The 17,338-nt window shown below is 33.5% G+C and overlaps 1 protein-coding gene across 1 annotated transcript in view; it reads left to right on the top strand.

The window, feature by feature from the left end:
- Positions 1–17,338, top strand: part of CRPPA (CDP-L-ribitol pyrophosphorylase A) — a 369,555-nt gene that overhangs the window by 229,497 nt on the left and 122,720 nt on the right. Inside the window, exon 8 of the mRNA XM_079151915.1 lies at positions 8,813–8,944. Within this exon, the coding sequence (XP_079008041.1) occupies positions 8,813–8,944 (132 nt within the window). The remainder of the gene's footprint in view (positions 1–8,812; positions 8,945–17,338) is intronic.

Raw genomic sequence — 17,338 nt, 5'->3', positions numbered from 1 at the left:
CCTAACTCAAAGTAATGATGAGTGGGGTGAAACATATGCTCTGTTAAAAATTACTCTGAGAACAGAGTAATGAAAGGGTAATAAAATTACTCTGTTCTGATTATTATACATGTGTTCATGTGTGAAAATGTCTGTATCCCATAAAAATGTGTGATTACTATGTCAATAAAAAATAAAAGTACATAGAAAATGTGCTCTTTAGGGAATACCCTAATCCAATATGTATGCCCTTAGAAGAAATTTGGATACAGACATCCACAGTAAAGATATAGCAAAAGCAGATATCTGTAAGGACATAAAGAGACCTTGGGGGAAACCAAACCTGTGGATACCTTGATCTTGAACTTCTATCCCCCCTGAACTAGGAGAAAATACCTGTTTAGTACAAAAAGGAAGACAAGATCTTTTAATTTTTCAGAAAGTCAAACTGAGTCAGTTGTCTCAGAAATTAGAAGAGTGTGTTTGTGTAAAATCAAACAATTTTGAGACCTATTTAAAAATTTGTACAGAAGTACTTTGAAAACTTACATTTTAGTATGATTTTTCTTAAATACTGATCTACAAACTATATCAAATTAATGATCAGAATAACAAAAGGTAGAAAATTGATTAGTTTGTCTATTATAAATCCAAAATAACTATTGAGTAATTCAAATATTGTTGTAAATTATCTGTCCATCAGAGTTTTGGATTTCCTGTTGAGGAGTTGGCATCATACCCTTTCATTAAGTGCTTAGATTTGGACTGTGTTTTAATTTAACTTTTGAATTATTATTTCCCTTAATCTCTGTTTCTCCTCTTATTGACAACAAAGGTGTATGTCTTTATCACTTCATTGTTCATCATGATGATGTCAATCATAGAATTTGAATGTCAGTTTTATTCATAGGGCTTACTGAGTTTTACTTCTGATATGTACCAACAGAATTTGTCGATTTATATTTTTCTTTCTCTGCTGAATTTGTTCCTGGTTAAATGGGATATCTGAATTGACCAACATTTTTATATTGAGGGGAGTCTTTCAGAAGGGGACATAGTAGGAAGGTGAAAAGGACTTGGGTTTTTGATGACAAAACTGAACCAATTTTTGGGAGTCTCCCTAGTCAGGATCTTCTGATTTTTTAAATGAATTTTCTTTATTGTTCAAGGTATCTGTGGTAGGGCTTTCTTCTACTTGTAGCTGAGTCCATCCTAAGTAATTAGCTAACAATTAAATTTCCCTTCATCTGAATACTTGGTTTGTCCACTTTGTCTTTTCTTACTTTTTCTTTATTTTGCATAATTTTCCCATGTAAATGTTTCTTCTGAAAGGGTATATGTGAGCTACATGCTCTAAGTCATTGTATGTATGCATTATATATGTATACATATATATACACATATGAATATACAAAAAATATGAATATCCAATAAAAATGAAGGAAAAAAAGCCCATTTTCTATACCATCTATGAGAGACTCACTTTGTGTATAAAGACAGACTGAAAAATGAAGGGATAGAAAAAGATATTCCATGCAAATGGAAACTGAAAGAGCAGGAGGAGCTATACTTATTTTTAGATAAAACAGACTTTAACTGAAAAAATAAAAAGAGACAAAAGATTCATTATATACTAATGATTTAGTAGGATGATGTAATATTTGTAAATATATATGTAACCAACATTAGAACCCTAAATATAGAAAGTAAATAGATCTCAAGGGAGAGATACATTGTAGTATGGTAATAAGGGACTGCAACATATCACTTTTAACAATGAACTGATCACTTAGATAAAATCTGCAAAGAAGCACCAGCTTTAAACTTTTCCATCACAAATGAATATAACAACCCATACACAGAACATTTCAACATCTGCAGCATTACATTCTTAACTACACATGTGACATCTTCCAGGATAGACTGGTTCACATAAGTTCTAAAAGTTTTAAAGATTGAAATCATTGATTTCTGAGATTAAACAACTGTTACTGAGATTATTAATTAATAATTGCTATATCTAAGAGAGGGCATAGAATGCATTTATATTTTAGTATGGCTTATATACAGTCTATACCTGTATTTTAGCATCTTGGTCATGTCCTTGAACACCTTCCTGCCTCCCCCTGTAATCCAGGTAGCTTCTCTTTCAAAAAGCTCTTTGAAAATTATTTTTCCTTTGAAACACATTAATTACATATACATTAAAAATCATCAGTAGATGTAGGTACACATATCAGGATTGATTCTTATAAATTCAAGGTATTATAGTGCACTTTTGCAGTGGTTGGCCTAAATCACAGGCCTCCTTGTGAAGTGAACTCCAAATACATTATTTAAAAAAATCATGCAATGCTGATCTAGGTGAGTTTCAGGCAACTTTAATATCAGTTATCACTTAAGCAATAAGTTTTAAGTAAAATGAAATTTTTGACAAGTCAGTAAAATGTACAGTCCTGAATTAAGATGGTTCGGCTTGAGATTTTTTGAGTTCACAATTGTGTGAAAGTGATACACTTTAGTGGACTGTGGAAAGCTGTCTACGTTTAGCAGAATCAGGCTTGAGTGAGTCATGGGATACTGAGGTCTGATTCCCAGGAACTGGCAGCCAAGAGAGACTGTTTGAGACAGCCAGGGAGTAGGTGGCCCTGTACAGAGTTGGCTTATCATCTGAGGAAATGCTAATTCTCTAAACAAATGGCTTCCCTAACTCCACCCCATCCTGTTCCTCACAGAAGAAGCCCCTCCTGGTCTGAGCCATTTTACCGATGTGACTATAAAGATGGAGGTGGGCTTCTCCATCTTGTTGGAGACCAGATGTGGTATGGCCCGATCCATCACACCCACTTCCATTTGAAAAGATATTGACTCTTGTGCTTATTGATTAGATAAGTTTATTAGTAATTTATAGACAGCACCATCCTCTGACAGAAATCCCTTCCCTCATCCACACTGAACATGTCTGAACGCCCCTACAGTGGACACCATCGTTTAGTTTTTGAAATTACCCTTTCCTGGCTAGTGATACACATATGAGAGTCTATTGCAATGTTGGAGTGGTAGCAAGCTGCAGCTGCTACTCGACCATGCAGTCACAAGGGTAAGCAGTCAATATTCTACGTTGTTTAGTGCTGCTAAGGTATGATGTTTGATAGTTTTGGTTTGTTAAGTGCATTTTCAACTTAGATATTTTATTTTCAACTTAACTGTGGGTCTCTAAGAATATGTAATACTATGGGCAGTATAGTAGTGTTTTCATAAAGATGGTAAACTAAAAAGTTTTGAAGTCTGATTTTTTTGTAATTTCTCACTTTGGTGACTTATTTTCTCTGATAGTTTTCTCAAAGAAAAAATTAGTATTTGGTAAATATCCAAACAAATCAATGCTTCATATTAATTATCAAGATTACTTTTGATTCTAAAATTTGTTATAGATGGTGAAGATGTTAAGATAATTATACAACAATAATTGCACATCAATGACAAAGTTTTACTAGGAGAACCTACCTTGTGAAAAAAATAGAGAACTTTCATTTTATTACTGACTTAGGGCCTTGCTGAGATCCTGAGGCTGGCCTTGAGCTTGAGATCCTCCTGCCTCAGACCCCTGAGTTGCTGGGATTTACAGGCATGTGCCACCACACCTGGCTTTATTTTATGATTTTTAAAATAGTGTTTTTAAAGTAATTTTTCTCTTGACTAAAGTGTCAAGTTCTGGTTTTGTTTTTCTAATATTTCAGGTAAATGTCTCTGAAGGAAAATGTGTACTGAAATGTAATATTTCTATTATAATATTTTAATATTTAATATTATAATTTATTATAATATTTCTATTTCTATATTATAATACATTTACTTTTTAATTCTTTAAATCAAAAGAATTTAAATCTTTTGTATGGTCAAGGTTTTGTTTTTGAGGTGCTGGGAATCCAACCCAGGGCTTTACACATGTTAGGAAAGCACTAGATACTGTGCTACATGCACAGTATGCATGGTTAAAAATGTTTTAAGGTGAACTGCTATTTTTCTTATTTACTATCTTTTGCTAAAAGCCATTTTTTTCTCAACCTACTAGTATTGATGATACTTTATTTTATGAAGGTTTATAAATGAGTTGTTAAAAACATTTGCTCTTAGTTTCTATGATAGCTTCTAACTTAATTAGTTTCTATTCATTAAAATTATGAGTTGACTTTCATAATGACATTGATTTAAACTTGTTCTTTAGTGAAGTGGTTCCCTATTATGTGCTTGTTCTTTTTACTCTTTAAAAGTACAGTTCATTAAATTAAAGTAATTTTCATTAATAGAATCCATACAATTCATAAATAGTTGAAGCTGGATGAAAGTTTTTCTAAAAGTTTTTCCAATCCTTTAGATAAACTATTCTTTTGATCTGGTTGCTAATTGGCCAATTTCATCAGTTATTAGATTTCGCTCATACTTCTTTTGAAAAGCCATGTTTTGAACATGCTGAACTTAATTCACCCAATTTGCTTTTCTACACACATATGTAGATGGTTTTTCAGTACCTAGTTTGTGGATTCAAAGAATCTCCCTGGTCTATCTACTGATTGTTCCTAAGTCATTTATTTGATAATTACCAGAACTTTTGTTTTGATAGTCCATCCTTCCTCTCTGGTGGGCATTAATCAGTGCGTTATTTGGGTATGTACTTAAGCTTCAAAAATTGACTTTCTTCTTAGTCAAATAAACAGAATCTATTTCCTCTTAAAACCACAAATCCTGCCTTTCTTCTCTGGCCTTCCTGTGAACAGGGACTCTGGAATAAGAAGTGTTAAATATGGAGTTGTAAGGAATATTGTGCTCAGTGTTTGTTTAAAGCCTTTTAATTAACCTATCTGTCTGCTGATACAAATGAAAATCACATTTTAAAATGTAAAAAATTAATTGGAATTCATCTGGGATCAGGAATATATTAAATGGTTGCTAGACAAATCTAAAGCATGTGTAGAACCGAATGTAAAGACACAGGAGGTAGAGGAGCCTTTTCCAAATCCTGAGCCAGAAACCTCACCCACCCAAAGAGCCATGAAGCTAACCATATGGGAATGCTTGAGCAGCTTGCCATTAGAGTAAATTTATTTTTGAGTAAATTTGTACCTCTTATTCAAATGAAATCAGAGATTCATTTTTGAATGGTATCCTTGTCTTTTATGAACATGCATGAGAAAGAACAGCTAGAAAGGTCATGCTAAGTGGGAGATACCATTTTACTATAATGTCCATGTGAATTACCAAACTGCAAAAAGTGACTAAAAAATATATCTCCTTAATGTAGCTGTAAGCCCATCTGTAGAACTCAACACAGAGGAGATGTTCTGCTCCATCTCAGTGGATGTAAACCTGTCTAGGCTATATGTTTGTTTTGTTAGGGCAAAAACACATTTCTCCTCATTTACCATGATCATTTTGCAGCTCTCTGATGTGGTTGCATAAACCTTCCTGGTTTTTAAAAATTAAAATTGATTTTGTGCCAACTGATTTTTTTCCCCCTGAAACTCCTAAGTGGTTGATGTATTTTAGAGGTTGAACCTTAGTAGCACTATGTCATGTATTATGTGTTTAAGATTTACAGTGTCAGGAAGAATACCTACTGGAGATTGCTTTTGGTTTCACTTGATGTCATCAGGGCTTTGCAGCTGGAGTGAAAGAGAATTTGGAGATGCATTCTACTTCTTCACATTTGAATTTTGTTTGCCTGATTGATGATATATTTCCTGAGATCAGATCTGTACCCATATTTTGTTAAAAGTTAGTTGTATCAACTAGCACAGTGCAGAGCCTGTACAAATATTCACAGTTGGGACTGTAACAGTCTTCTGTTTCCTCAGTTTTCCTATAGTTAAAGTAGTTGGTTCTATGGGACAACATGGATAATGTGGTTAGATGTGTAAACAGCTTGCCTAGAACTCAGTTTTGTATACTTTTCTTCCATCTGTGGAGAACAGCACTGGTCTACCGATATCTTCAAGTGACATGAACTTTTATCAAGGAACTAGGGTATGCTATTTCTTAACAGATCTATAGTTGAAGTGAAAACTTCCCATTCCCTCTTCAGACATTTCATAAGTGTGAAGGAACTCCAGAAACTATTATGTTCTTCATTTTAACTTAGATGTTTCTGCTTTGGCATGGGTTTCTGTGTGAAAAATTAACTTCTATGTGACTGGTAAATGTGGGAGTTTGGTCCATGTGGGGTGGACATCAGTTCACAGGCAAATTTCCTGGATAAGAGCAGTCAGAAAAATAGTAATAGCCTTGATTATAACCTTCAAATGAAATGGCAAAACTCCTCAATTTGACTGACTCATTAGAAAGCAGAAGCCTTTACTCCTGCAGGGAAGTTTCAAAACTGTACCTGTTCTAGGTAATGACCTCTCAGAGAGATGTCTTAGCTCCTGGGGGTAGGTATACTTCCTCCATGCCAACCTCCAAGAAGCTTCACTGTGCAGAGCTTGGATTCCAGTGGTATTATCCAATTAATATTACCAGCATTTTCATTCTTTTGTGTGCATTTTAAATATCTTTGGAGGCTATAATTACAAATTAAAAGTTTTGTGTATTTTAGTCCTTGAGGTATTTTCATACAAACTCTTTCCCCCTACTTTGAGACATTTCAGAACTCAAAATTTGTTGCAAAAATTGTACTAAACAGGAAATGTTTACCTACATATCTATGTGGGCTAACAGTAAGGTTGACCAGGCTGTACACTGCAAAACTCCAGGGCACGCTATTCGTATAGACTATAAAGAACATGGTGACTAGTTGCATTTCCTGGCATTTAAATAATACAAGCAGCTTTTTAGTTTTAAAGTTAAATAGTTCTTTGAGGCTTTTAACAAATAGCCGGATATTCTTTAATCCAGCTTATTCTATGTCATGATATGTAGTCATCTGACACTATTGGCTAAAGAGAGCAATTTAAACCCTCAGTCAGTATGATGGCTTTGGGTTCTTAGCATGACTACAGTTTCTGAATTGTCTTGTTTGTTAAATTAGCCTGCTTTTGTTTACAAGCCCATCTACAGTAATTTTGATTCTGTCAAATACTTCAAATTCATAACAAGCAGCCTTTGTGGTACTCACTTATTGAACTATTTAAAAGAATATATGGGAGGAAAAAATAAGGGATACAGATAGGTATTTCTCTTCATCTCACCACCTCAGTGTTGGAGCTGCATCCCATTTCTTGGCAGCTCAAGGCTGAGGGGGAGGAGATCTCAGAAGGTGGTGTGTGAGCCGCCCTATTAGAAGCCTTTAGCTAACAAGAGGAACCAACATCTCCTGCGATAGTTTATCGGTACTGAGGGTCTAGGTTGCAAACACCTGTTTATAAGCTAAACTACGCCTATAGTGGGTCAGGTGTTTAGAGTTCATTCACAGTTCTTCCAGTCTGGTGGTGGCTCACGGGACAGGAGTTATTTTCACCATAAACAATGTTGCCTCGTAAAACAGTTGAAATTCTACCTTTATGAGTTTGTAGGAAAACAGAGCTAAGAGGTGACCCCACTGGTCTCATTGTCTAGTCTTTTGCTGTTGAGAAGACAGAAAAACCTTGTGTTTATAATTTTCCAAAAAAAATTTGCTTTTCTTTTGGTTTATGGATTGAGCATTTTATAGCTTTTATGTATTCTATATTTATCTTACTTGACATAGTAGTTGTATCTGCCATTTTAGATTTCAGGAGGAAGTAGCTATAAGTGTATGTTTTAAATTAACTTTATTTAATGAAAAGTTCCAGGAAATAGTTATTGAATATCTACTAAATTCATAGGTATCATTCATCATCATCATAATTCTTTTTAAAAATGAATATTATAGGGGCTGGCAGTGCAGGTTAGTGGTGGAGGGCATGCTTAGTTGGCATGGGGCTCTAGGCCCAATCCCTAGCACACACACAGGAATTCATAGAAGTACTTTTCTGTGGAAAAGCAAATGTAGCATTATGGGGAAAACTCATTCCATGTTAAAGAAAGGACATAACATGTGTTTTCTATGGAGTGTGATTTGCATGTGGAGAGTAGGGAGGAAGGAAAAGTGTGAGTGGGATATATTCTAACGTACTTCTAGTCAATCAATGCATGTGATTGGACACCCTGGAGTTCTTGAGAGATTCTCTTAATTTGTTATTGCAAAAGGATGGACATATTTAATGTTGATTCCACATACAAGTTATTTCTTATAAGTTGATTATGATTCAGATTCCTTATCTTTCATAAGAGACAATCTTGATGACTTAAAGAAGTGAAGAAGTATCTTCTGAGATTCTCTAGAATTAACATAAAAAATAATGCTACAAGACACAATGATCATTTGAATATTTTTTAAGGAGAACACTTTTAATGCTGCTTAAAAATCATTCGATATAAAAACCTCTTGGTTTTACTATGGAAAATGGATAAGTATGTGTTCAAGATGCCCATTATTAATTACTTTTCCTAGAAAATCTTTATTTACGTAATTATTATCCTTGAATTTATTTTATATTGCTAATTTCTTAATATGCATACTAAGAAATATGTAGTTTATTTACAAATTATGTATTAAGTTTGAATTATTAAAATCACATACACTTTACTGATATAAGTTGAAATAGAATGTTAGCTTCTTGTTTTTCAATATTGTTTTTCAATATTTTATTACTGTCTCTATAAAAGAGGATCCATGGTATTTAAAATTTTCTAGCCTGAAAAAACTAGATATTAACATAAATCCGGTCTTTATAATATTATAATAATACCATAAACTTTAATTTTTTCAAGAGGAATTCAAAATAAATGATATTTTGTTGTCTTTTATATTTTGCAGGCACATTTTCTTGATTTTAAATTAGTGTCTCCCAGTCAGAAAATGGAAAGCCTAATGTGGATTAGAGAATTTGCAAAGGAAATGAGAAAAAAAAATATTTTATTATATGGTCTTCTCATAAATCACTCACAGGTAAGTAAAACATAGATATCACCAAAATGTATGTTTTGTAGATTATAATAGTTGAAAACTGATTTTGTTGTAAGCAAATGGATATTAGTAAGGGAAATTAAAATTGCTAAATAACTCATCTATTAATGTGCTGTAATAAGAACCTCTTGGTGCTGGGAGAAAAATTAAATGTTTCAAAAATAAAAAAAGAAACTCAATGATGTGCATTGGTCAGTATCTCATACTAGGTGGCCACATAGGATTGTCAGATTTATTTATTTTTATTTAAACTTTTGATACTGGGGGTTTAACCCTGGGTCAATTCATCACTGATCCACAATCCTATCCTTTTTTCATTTTCTGTTTCATTGAGGGTTTCATGAATTGCTCATGAACAGGGTTTCATTGAGTTGCTCATGGCCCTGCTAAGTTGCTGAGGCTGACTTTGAACTTGCCATCCTCCTGCCTCAGCTACCTGAGCCACTGAGATTACTAGCACGTGCCACCAAACCCAGCAGGATTGTCAGATTTAGCAAATAAATATAGAGAATTCCCAAACTTGAACTTCAAATGTACAATATGTTTTGTAAGCATGTTCCAAATTTGAAATTTAAATTTTAACCGATTTCCTATATTTAGCAACTATACAAGGCTACAACTCGTGCCCAGTGATATAATCCTGAATTGCTTACTTTCAGTATTATCTAAGCATTTATAATTGTTTGGCATTCAGATTATGAGAAGATATAGTAATTAACTAGTGAAATAATACGTTTGTTGTCACTATCTTTCAGCAGCAAGTTGAAGGTAAAATGAACTAGCATTAGATTTTTGTGTGCAGACAAATGCTATTTAAAACCATTTATTTGGAAAATCTATTACAGAGTCTGGATTTGCCCTTTGTGCATAGATAACTTTCATCAGATCCATGACTACTTTAGATTTTTGGAGGTGCCAGAGGATGTCTAGCAAGTCGGTCAATTGCCTTTGTTGTCTGGATTTAAAGTGATTTGGTACTGACTGCCCAGGGAATGACAGATATTTAAAATTATATAAGGGTAATGAATAACAGCTATTGTCTATAAAATTTTTCGAGTTCCATTCTTAGTTTGTCATTTTTTTTAAACAAATGCATTTTTTTATTAACTTTAAGTACCATCTTTTAAGCCAGATTTTTGGCTTTCTGAACATTCAGGGCATTTGTTTCCTTTGCCTCCAGAATGTGGGTGCATGACCTCTATTTACTCATCAAGAATGCAAATTTTTGCTGACTTAGGATCATGGAATTATAAAATATTGGTGCCGTAGGGGCTACTTACAACTAAGGCCCAAGGAGATACATATACTTGTGCAAGGAAACATACTTGACAGAATAAGAACAAGAACTCAGGTCTATATCCTCAGGAATATTTTCTTTCCAGTTGTACTACACACAATAAGGGAAAAATAAATCAGTTCTTCTTACATTGTGCAGATATAAAAATAGAGTTTATTGAGGCAAATCTCAAAAGCAGGGAAATGGAGTATCATATATAGTCCCTAGAACTGTCACTGTTCCATAATTTAAACCAGATAAAAAAAAGTCTGCATGTATTAGATCTAACTTCCCAGTAGAGAATTTTGTTGCCAGGTAAAGTATTAGATGCCTAGTTCAATTTGAATTTCAACTAAATCATGAATAATTCTCAGAAGTAAGCATATCTAAATATTACATGGAATATGCATGCATTAAAAAAATTGTTGACTTGAATTTGGAAGCGGATTCATCCCTAGAGCCTCTGGAAGGAAAATGCAGTCCTGCCAGTGCCTTGATTTGTCCTCTTAAGACTTTAATGAAGATCCCAGTTGAGCCACATTGTACTTGGACTTCTGCCCTACCAAGTGTGGCTCTTGGGTTTCTGCTTATTATCAATTCTTTCTCTTATTTCTCCAACCTCAGGGTTCTAAAAGCTTCCTGCTGTTGCTTCTGTTTCCTATATTATCAATTCAGTGTAGTAAATTCCCTCTGCTTTAAAAAAAATATTTATCGTTTATTTGTAATTCAAGTTTAACTGGATATTTTGTGTTTTTATCTGCTAAATCTGGCAACCTTAATGAAGGGTGTTTCTATACCCAGCATGCACTATATATTTATGGGGCGGAGTGTGGTACAGATCTATGTGGCACTCTACTATGAATAGCCCCTGATTTGAAAAGTGGATCTATTGGAAATTAGATGTCTTTGGAGCCTGCTGCTTGATATCAGACCCTTGCTATTTTGAGTAGTGACCTGCGAATCTGGCTTGCTACTAAACTACCAAAGATGGAGAGGTCAGGAATCTTTTACGATAGCTCACATTTTCGAAAGTAAAGAACACTTACGTGTTGTGTATGTCTTCTAAATAAACAATAGTTGAGATGTTTCATATGTTAGAATATTTAACACACAGGATTCATTTTGTGTGTAATATGAATTGATTTAATAACCTAACACACTGCCCAGTGTGTGACTAGATTTTTATCCTTTTTTCCTAAGACATAACATCAAGGGCTGCTTCATTGGATAGATTTTCAGTGTGTTAACAATTCTTTGGAAGGGAACATATCAGTTTAACTTTGAAGTACAAGTTTAACACATGACTTCTTTTGCTTAAGGAAGGCCTATGTTTTTGTATGTGATATTTCTGATAATGTAGGTATATGGTCTCTAACTTTTTTTTTTTTTGCTGTTCTTTCACAGTGCTGGTTTCTATGGTGTTTATAGTTAAATAGGATTATGTAAGCTTTTCTTTATAGTCATTTAGCTGCTGCTTCCCATTTGTGTTTGTACAGACTTCATTTACACATATGTGTAGGACTTTGTGTTTGGTGAATTTAAGCTTATTTTATTTCCTTGCTTCAGTCCTTTTTTATCATTTGGATTTATAATACAGCGTCAGTATAATTTTCTATTTCATGTAATTTATAAATTAGATGTCCATATTTTATGTGCTGTTTTAGGATAAAAAACTGATTCAGTGAAGGATAAGAAGGAATTCCTTTTCTAATATCTATAAATGTTCTACAGTGTTGTGAGTGATCAATTATTAATCACTTTTTGGTAATTCAGTGACAAATCCATCTAATAATAACCTTTCATCAGTTACTCTATTTTCTTTTAATTATATCACATGAAATTGCTAAATGTTTTGCTGACCTTCAGATATACCTCAGATGTGTGAATTTTTTCAGATCATAGAAATTATTTGCTATATTATTAAATATACTTGATTCCTTAGCTGTGTCAATGAAGTAAAGCACTAATTAACTTTTACCAAAATTGTTGCAAATGCATTAAAAAAGATTTGAAACTTATACTCTAAATTAGAGCATTAGAAAACTTTAAAACACTGTAAACTTTTCCTTACAATTTGGATAATTTTAGATCAGGTCATATTTCTCTTCCACAATCACATAAACACAACTGTGGCTAATATAAATTAAATTTTATAGTTTAATATGCATAAAAGAGCTTAGTCTCTAAGTATTAAAATCTATGTACAAAATATTACTTTTTATTCATTTTTAATCCAACTTTGCTATGCAAATCTTTGAGGTCCATGATAGAAAATAATACTGGGGAAAATAATACTGGGGAAAATAATACTGTTCTAATTATCTGAAAATCTTTGATCTAGCAATGAACTTACAGAGATATATTTCTGATGTGTCATTTCAGGCCAATAGCTTAGAATTTACAGACTTAATTTTGTTGAAGTCTAAAATATTTTCTGATTTTTTTTAATGCAAATATTTATAAGTATACATGTTTCAGTGAATAATCACATTTGAACTTCTCTGACAGTAAAAAATGTTAAAGTCTATAAAATTTAGAAACTCCTGTAGTAGTGCATTTTATGCACTTGGGGATTTAGAGAACTACACAGGCTCAAGGTTAAAGAGTTTTCTGTAATTGTCTTAAAACTAATGTTTTTTTTTCTACCAAATTTTTATTTATTCCTTTCTAAATTGAAAATCTATGTAACATGAATAAGCATGTACATTTTCTGAGGCCCCAGATTCTCTATCTGTGAAATGCACATATTATAACTTAAGAAGTGTGTCACATGAGAATGTGGAGACCTGGAAGACATGCTGGCTATGCCAGGTAACACTTATTGTGTCTCGCACTCTGACATGTTATCTCTGGAACCTGTATCTGGTTTTTCTTTCCTTCTCATACGTAGCTAAAGAAATTCATCTGTATTGTTTTCTTTCTTTTAGAAAGGAATTGTTCATTACAGTTTTCTATTTTTAGTATAGTTCAGAGAGGGATTTTTGTTTGCAGACATCATTAGAAACATAAAGTGGAGTTTGAAGATCCACCCAAGAAAGGTGATAGAAAATATTAAACATGGCAGCATGGCAGGGAGTGTAGATGTTTAGTCTAGCCATGTTCTTTCTCCTTTCTTCCCTCTAAGCTGTTACTCCTTAGGGTTTGATAGAGTGGGAAGTATGAGTTCTGAAAGCAGTATGTGGCTTAGAAAGCATCTTCTCAGGATGGGAACATGGGAAAGGACAGCACCTAATTGCACAGCTGCAGAAATCAAGCTTGGAGAGGTCAGGGGATCAGGCTCTACTACCCTCTCCTTCCTCCAGAATTCCACTTTTTCTTGTTCTTACAACTATAGACATGGAAGGGCATTCAAAACAGGAAGAAATTTACCAAAGCATTTCCATAAGTTTATGTTTAGTAGTTATTTGTAAAAGATTTAAGAGTCATTGTGTAAACATCCAAAACAGGATATACAGTGAAGTTTTCTTTTTTTTTTTTTCCTTTGTAACAATATTATATTAGATGAAACTCTATAAATTGGTCTTGTATCACAAAGCATAACAGTCTACTCTACTTGGGTTAAATACAATCATCCTTTTCTATTATCTGAGTTTTGAGGTTTTCCTTATAATTACCACAAGTAAACTCATAATAAAACTTTAAGAAATATATGGACAAGTTCAACTGCTGTAAGATATCTTTGGGCTCAAATACTGAATTTGTAAGGTACATTATCAGTCTATCTACAATGATGCGTTTGCTCTGTGTCCTCTCTGCATAGCAGATATACTTCAAGTGTGCATGATCATTGTGGACCATATGGTTAAATGCTATCATATAGGAAAAAAAAAACTTCAAAAATTATGATGATGTTGGAGAAGTTAGACTTTTTCCTGCAGTGAGCAATTACTTGGAGTTTAACTGGGAAATTTTTACTAAACGCATGATACTTTCCATGGCGCTGAATCATATGGCAAGCACACCAAATATGCAACACCAAATCTGTTTACAGAAACCCATAATACCCTGCTCAGAGTAAATGAGACTTTTTTTGATGTGGAAATGTTTATGAGAGTAAATATTTTTTTACTTTCAATATTGTTTTGGCCTTTATAGTTTAGAGTTAGTCATTTGGGAAAATATGAAGGTCATAAACTATAATGTCTTCAAAATTATATAAATTTGAAAAACAAAATTGCTTTTAGGGAGTTTGTTTAGCTCGCTTGGTTGACTCATTAAGGGCTGGCAATAAGATTATTTTACTCATTCATGTATAAATGAAATGTAATGCCAGGCACAATTGTTTTTGTTATAGATCTTTCCAGCTTTTGATAAATTTTTTTATCAAAATAAAGACAAATTCCCTCTGAAGAGGTACTACTACAGAAAATTCTTAAGGAACTAATTCCTCTGGCAATGCTTTCTTTATTAACGTATTCTTAACCAGTATTTGATGGGCTTCAAAGAACATCATTCATCATCTCATAGTCTCTGTTTCTCCTCTGGCTTGGGTATCTCTCTCAAGGCTACCATCATTCCAAGGCTTTCCTGGGAACATTCCTCTTTCTAGCTCACTCACCTGCCTGTCTGCAGGATTCAATTCCAAGTGGGCTAATTCCTCAGTTCTTCATAGTTTCTTGAGCTTGTGTCTGGCGGCCTGCCTCTGTTCCTTGCCACAGGATATACTGCACAGTGTCTTGAAACAACCCAGCAAGCAGGGGGGAGAACCAACAACACTAAAGCCGGCTCTTCGGTAAAGTAATTACCAAGTGACACCCCATCACCTTTGCTGGATTCTATTCATCAGACACAAATTCCTGGGTTCCACCCTTGCTCAGGGGAGGGCGTTACACAAAGGCATGAATATATATAGTGGTGGTGATCATTGGGAGCCTTATCAGATGCTGCCTACCACAATAATAATGGAGTGTTAATATTGTAGATAAAGTATTTTATTTCTTGCTTCCTACCTCTAGGTGAATTAAGTTGTTTGTAAATTGGATTAGAAATGTTTAAATGTGAAAAGCACACTGTTTATATACCTATGCTTATACACATACCCTAGCACATATGTGTATATGTGTGGTTTTTTTCCCCTTGATGTGAGCAGAGTGGTAATAGATGGAGAGGGAATAGCAGAATTGTGGAAAACCAAAAAATGGAAACTTCTTTTACATTACCTGTACAATTGTTTTAATGTGTTAGATTCATATCAATCATATCAGTACAATTGAATCACTATTTTCTAATTTTATTCTTTATTGAGGAAGGGGAATTGCATGAGTAAAAAACTATGAATAGAATATTGAAATGGGCATTTTCAACCATAACTTTTAAGTTCCTGATTTTCAAATTTGTAGCCATTCTCAAGTCACTTAAATTTATCTCTCTACTCAATTATAAAATGAGCCTATCCTTTTAGATACCAACCTTAAATTAAACATAATAACAATTAAAATATTTTAAGTTTAAGCAATGTACTCTTATATAGTCTTCAAAACATCACATTCTATAATGTTTTAGTTTCATCTAAAATTTTGCATCTTCAATTTGCTTGTAAATCTTTCCATTCATTCTAAGTCCATTTCTCTAGCTTATGAATGCCCAATGCCTCTTGTGAACTTCACACTGAGCTGAGCACCGAGGAGGAATACAAATTTTAGTCTGCTTGAAGTTCACAGCCTGGAACATGACAGACTTCAAGATGACATGACATATTTAAAATTACAAGGCACAAGTTTTAAAACGCACTTAATGTGATTGGATTATATAAAAGTACTCTCTACCATGTTCTATTAAATTTCTGAGATAATTAACCATAGACAACTTTCTTTAATAAGGCTGAATAGACAATAGCATTAGAGGAGTTAAGAATGGGGAGGGGTAATATCCACTTCCTTTTCCATACCAGATACTCTGTTGCAGGGTAGCTTCTACGTGGCATGGGGGGAGGTCCTGTAGAGTCTCTAGTGCTTTATTTACACAATAATAGCATCCTGAAAAGTTTTTATAAGAATTTGAGAAGAGCCCAGAATTCACAAAAAATGTATTAAGAGAAAATTAAATGGATTATTTTAAATTAGTTATAGACTGCCTATTTTGTCTACCTAGTATATGCTAGCATTTCCAACTAATAAGTAGTTAACAATATTTCACTATTGAACAAACACTGCTGAAGCAATGAAAGTGTTGTTAAATATGTATAGAGGACGTTGGAGCTTCTTTCAATAGACAGGATGAAAAATTAGCAAATATAAGCTGAGATAGTACAATAATGTAAGTTTTTTAAAAAATTAACATCACTTAATTTTTTTCTTTTTTTGAGATATCATTTTCTTATCCTATGTCATAAGGAATATTTTTGTTACTGTATTATCCTTTATATTACAATTAGAGCATTCTGTTAATGGAAGGTGCATATATTTATAGGTATTAATTTCAGTTTAGTGAAGCCAACGTTACAAACTAATTGCTAAAGAGTGGTGCTGTCACCTTTGAGACGGTTGAGATGTATTTCTTTAAAAGCACAGAATTCATCAGGTTTGACTCAGAGGCCTGGGAAAACATTTTCAGAAAACAGTTGCTATAGTTTGTCAAGAGGACTAGAAATAAAAAAAGTCAATGACTGACAACTGGAATCCTGCTAGTAATCTTTAGGGAAGACTTGTTTGTAGACTTGTAAAATCAAATTGTGAAACTTCATTGGGAGTCATCTGATTTTCTATAAACTGCCCAATACAACTCCTGCTGTTTTACTAATATGAATGAAAAAATAGTTATGGTCTAATTTCAGACTTTGTCCAATTCCTGGTATTTTGAGTAGTGAAATAGGAAAAAAATAGGTATAAAGACTAGGGTAAAAGAACAACTTGAGTAGTCCCTGGAAAACACCTTCCTAATGCTTGTGGATTTTTTCAGTCCTTTTTGAAATAAATTGTGTTATATCCGTATTGCTTGCACAGATAGTCTACTTTATGTAGACCTTCCTTAAATACCATTTGAGTGAAGGAGCTATATTTTCTGTTTATTTTCATTTTATGGAACACTATCCAAACCACAGAAGCAGCTGTACAAAGAACTCTAAAATTGCAGTGTTTAACTGAACCTAGTAGAGAACATCA

The sequence above is a fragment of the Sciurus vulgaris genome (genome assembly GCF_902686455.1).
Source record: "Sciurus vulgaris genome assembly, chromosome: 8".
Taxonomy (NCBI): Eukaryota; Metazoa; Chordata; class Mammalia; order Rodentia; family Sciuridae; genus Sciurus; species Sciurus vulgaris.
This window is presented reverse-complemented; position numbering and strand designations above follow the sequence as displayed.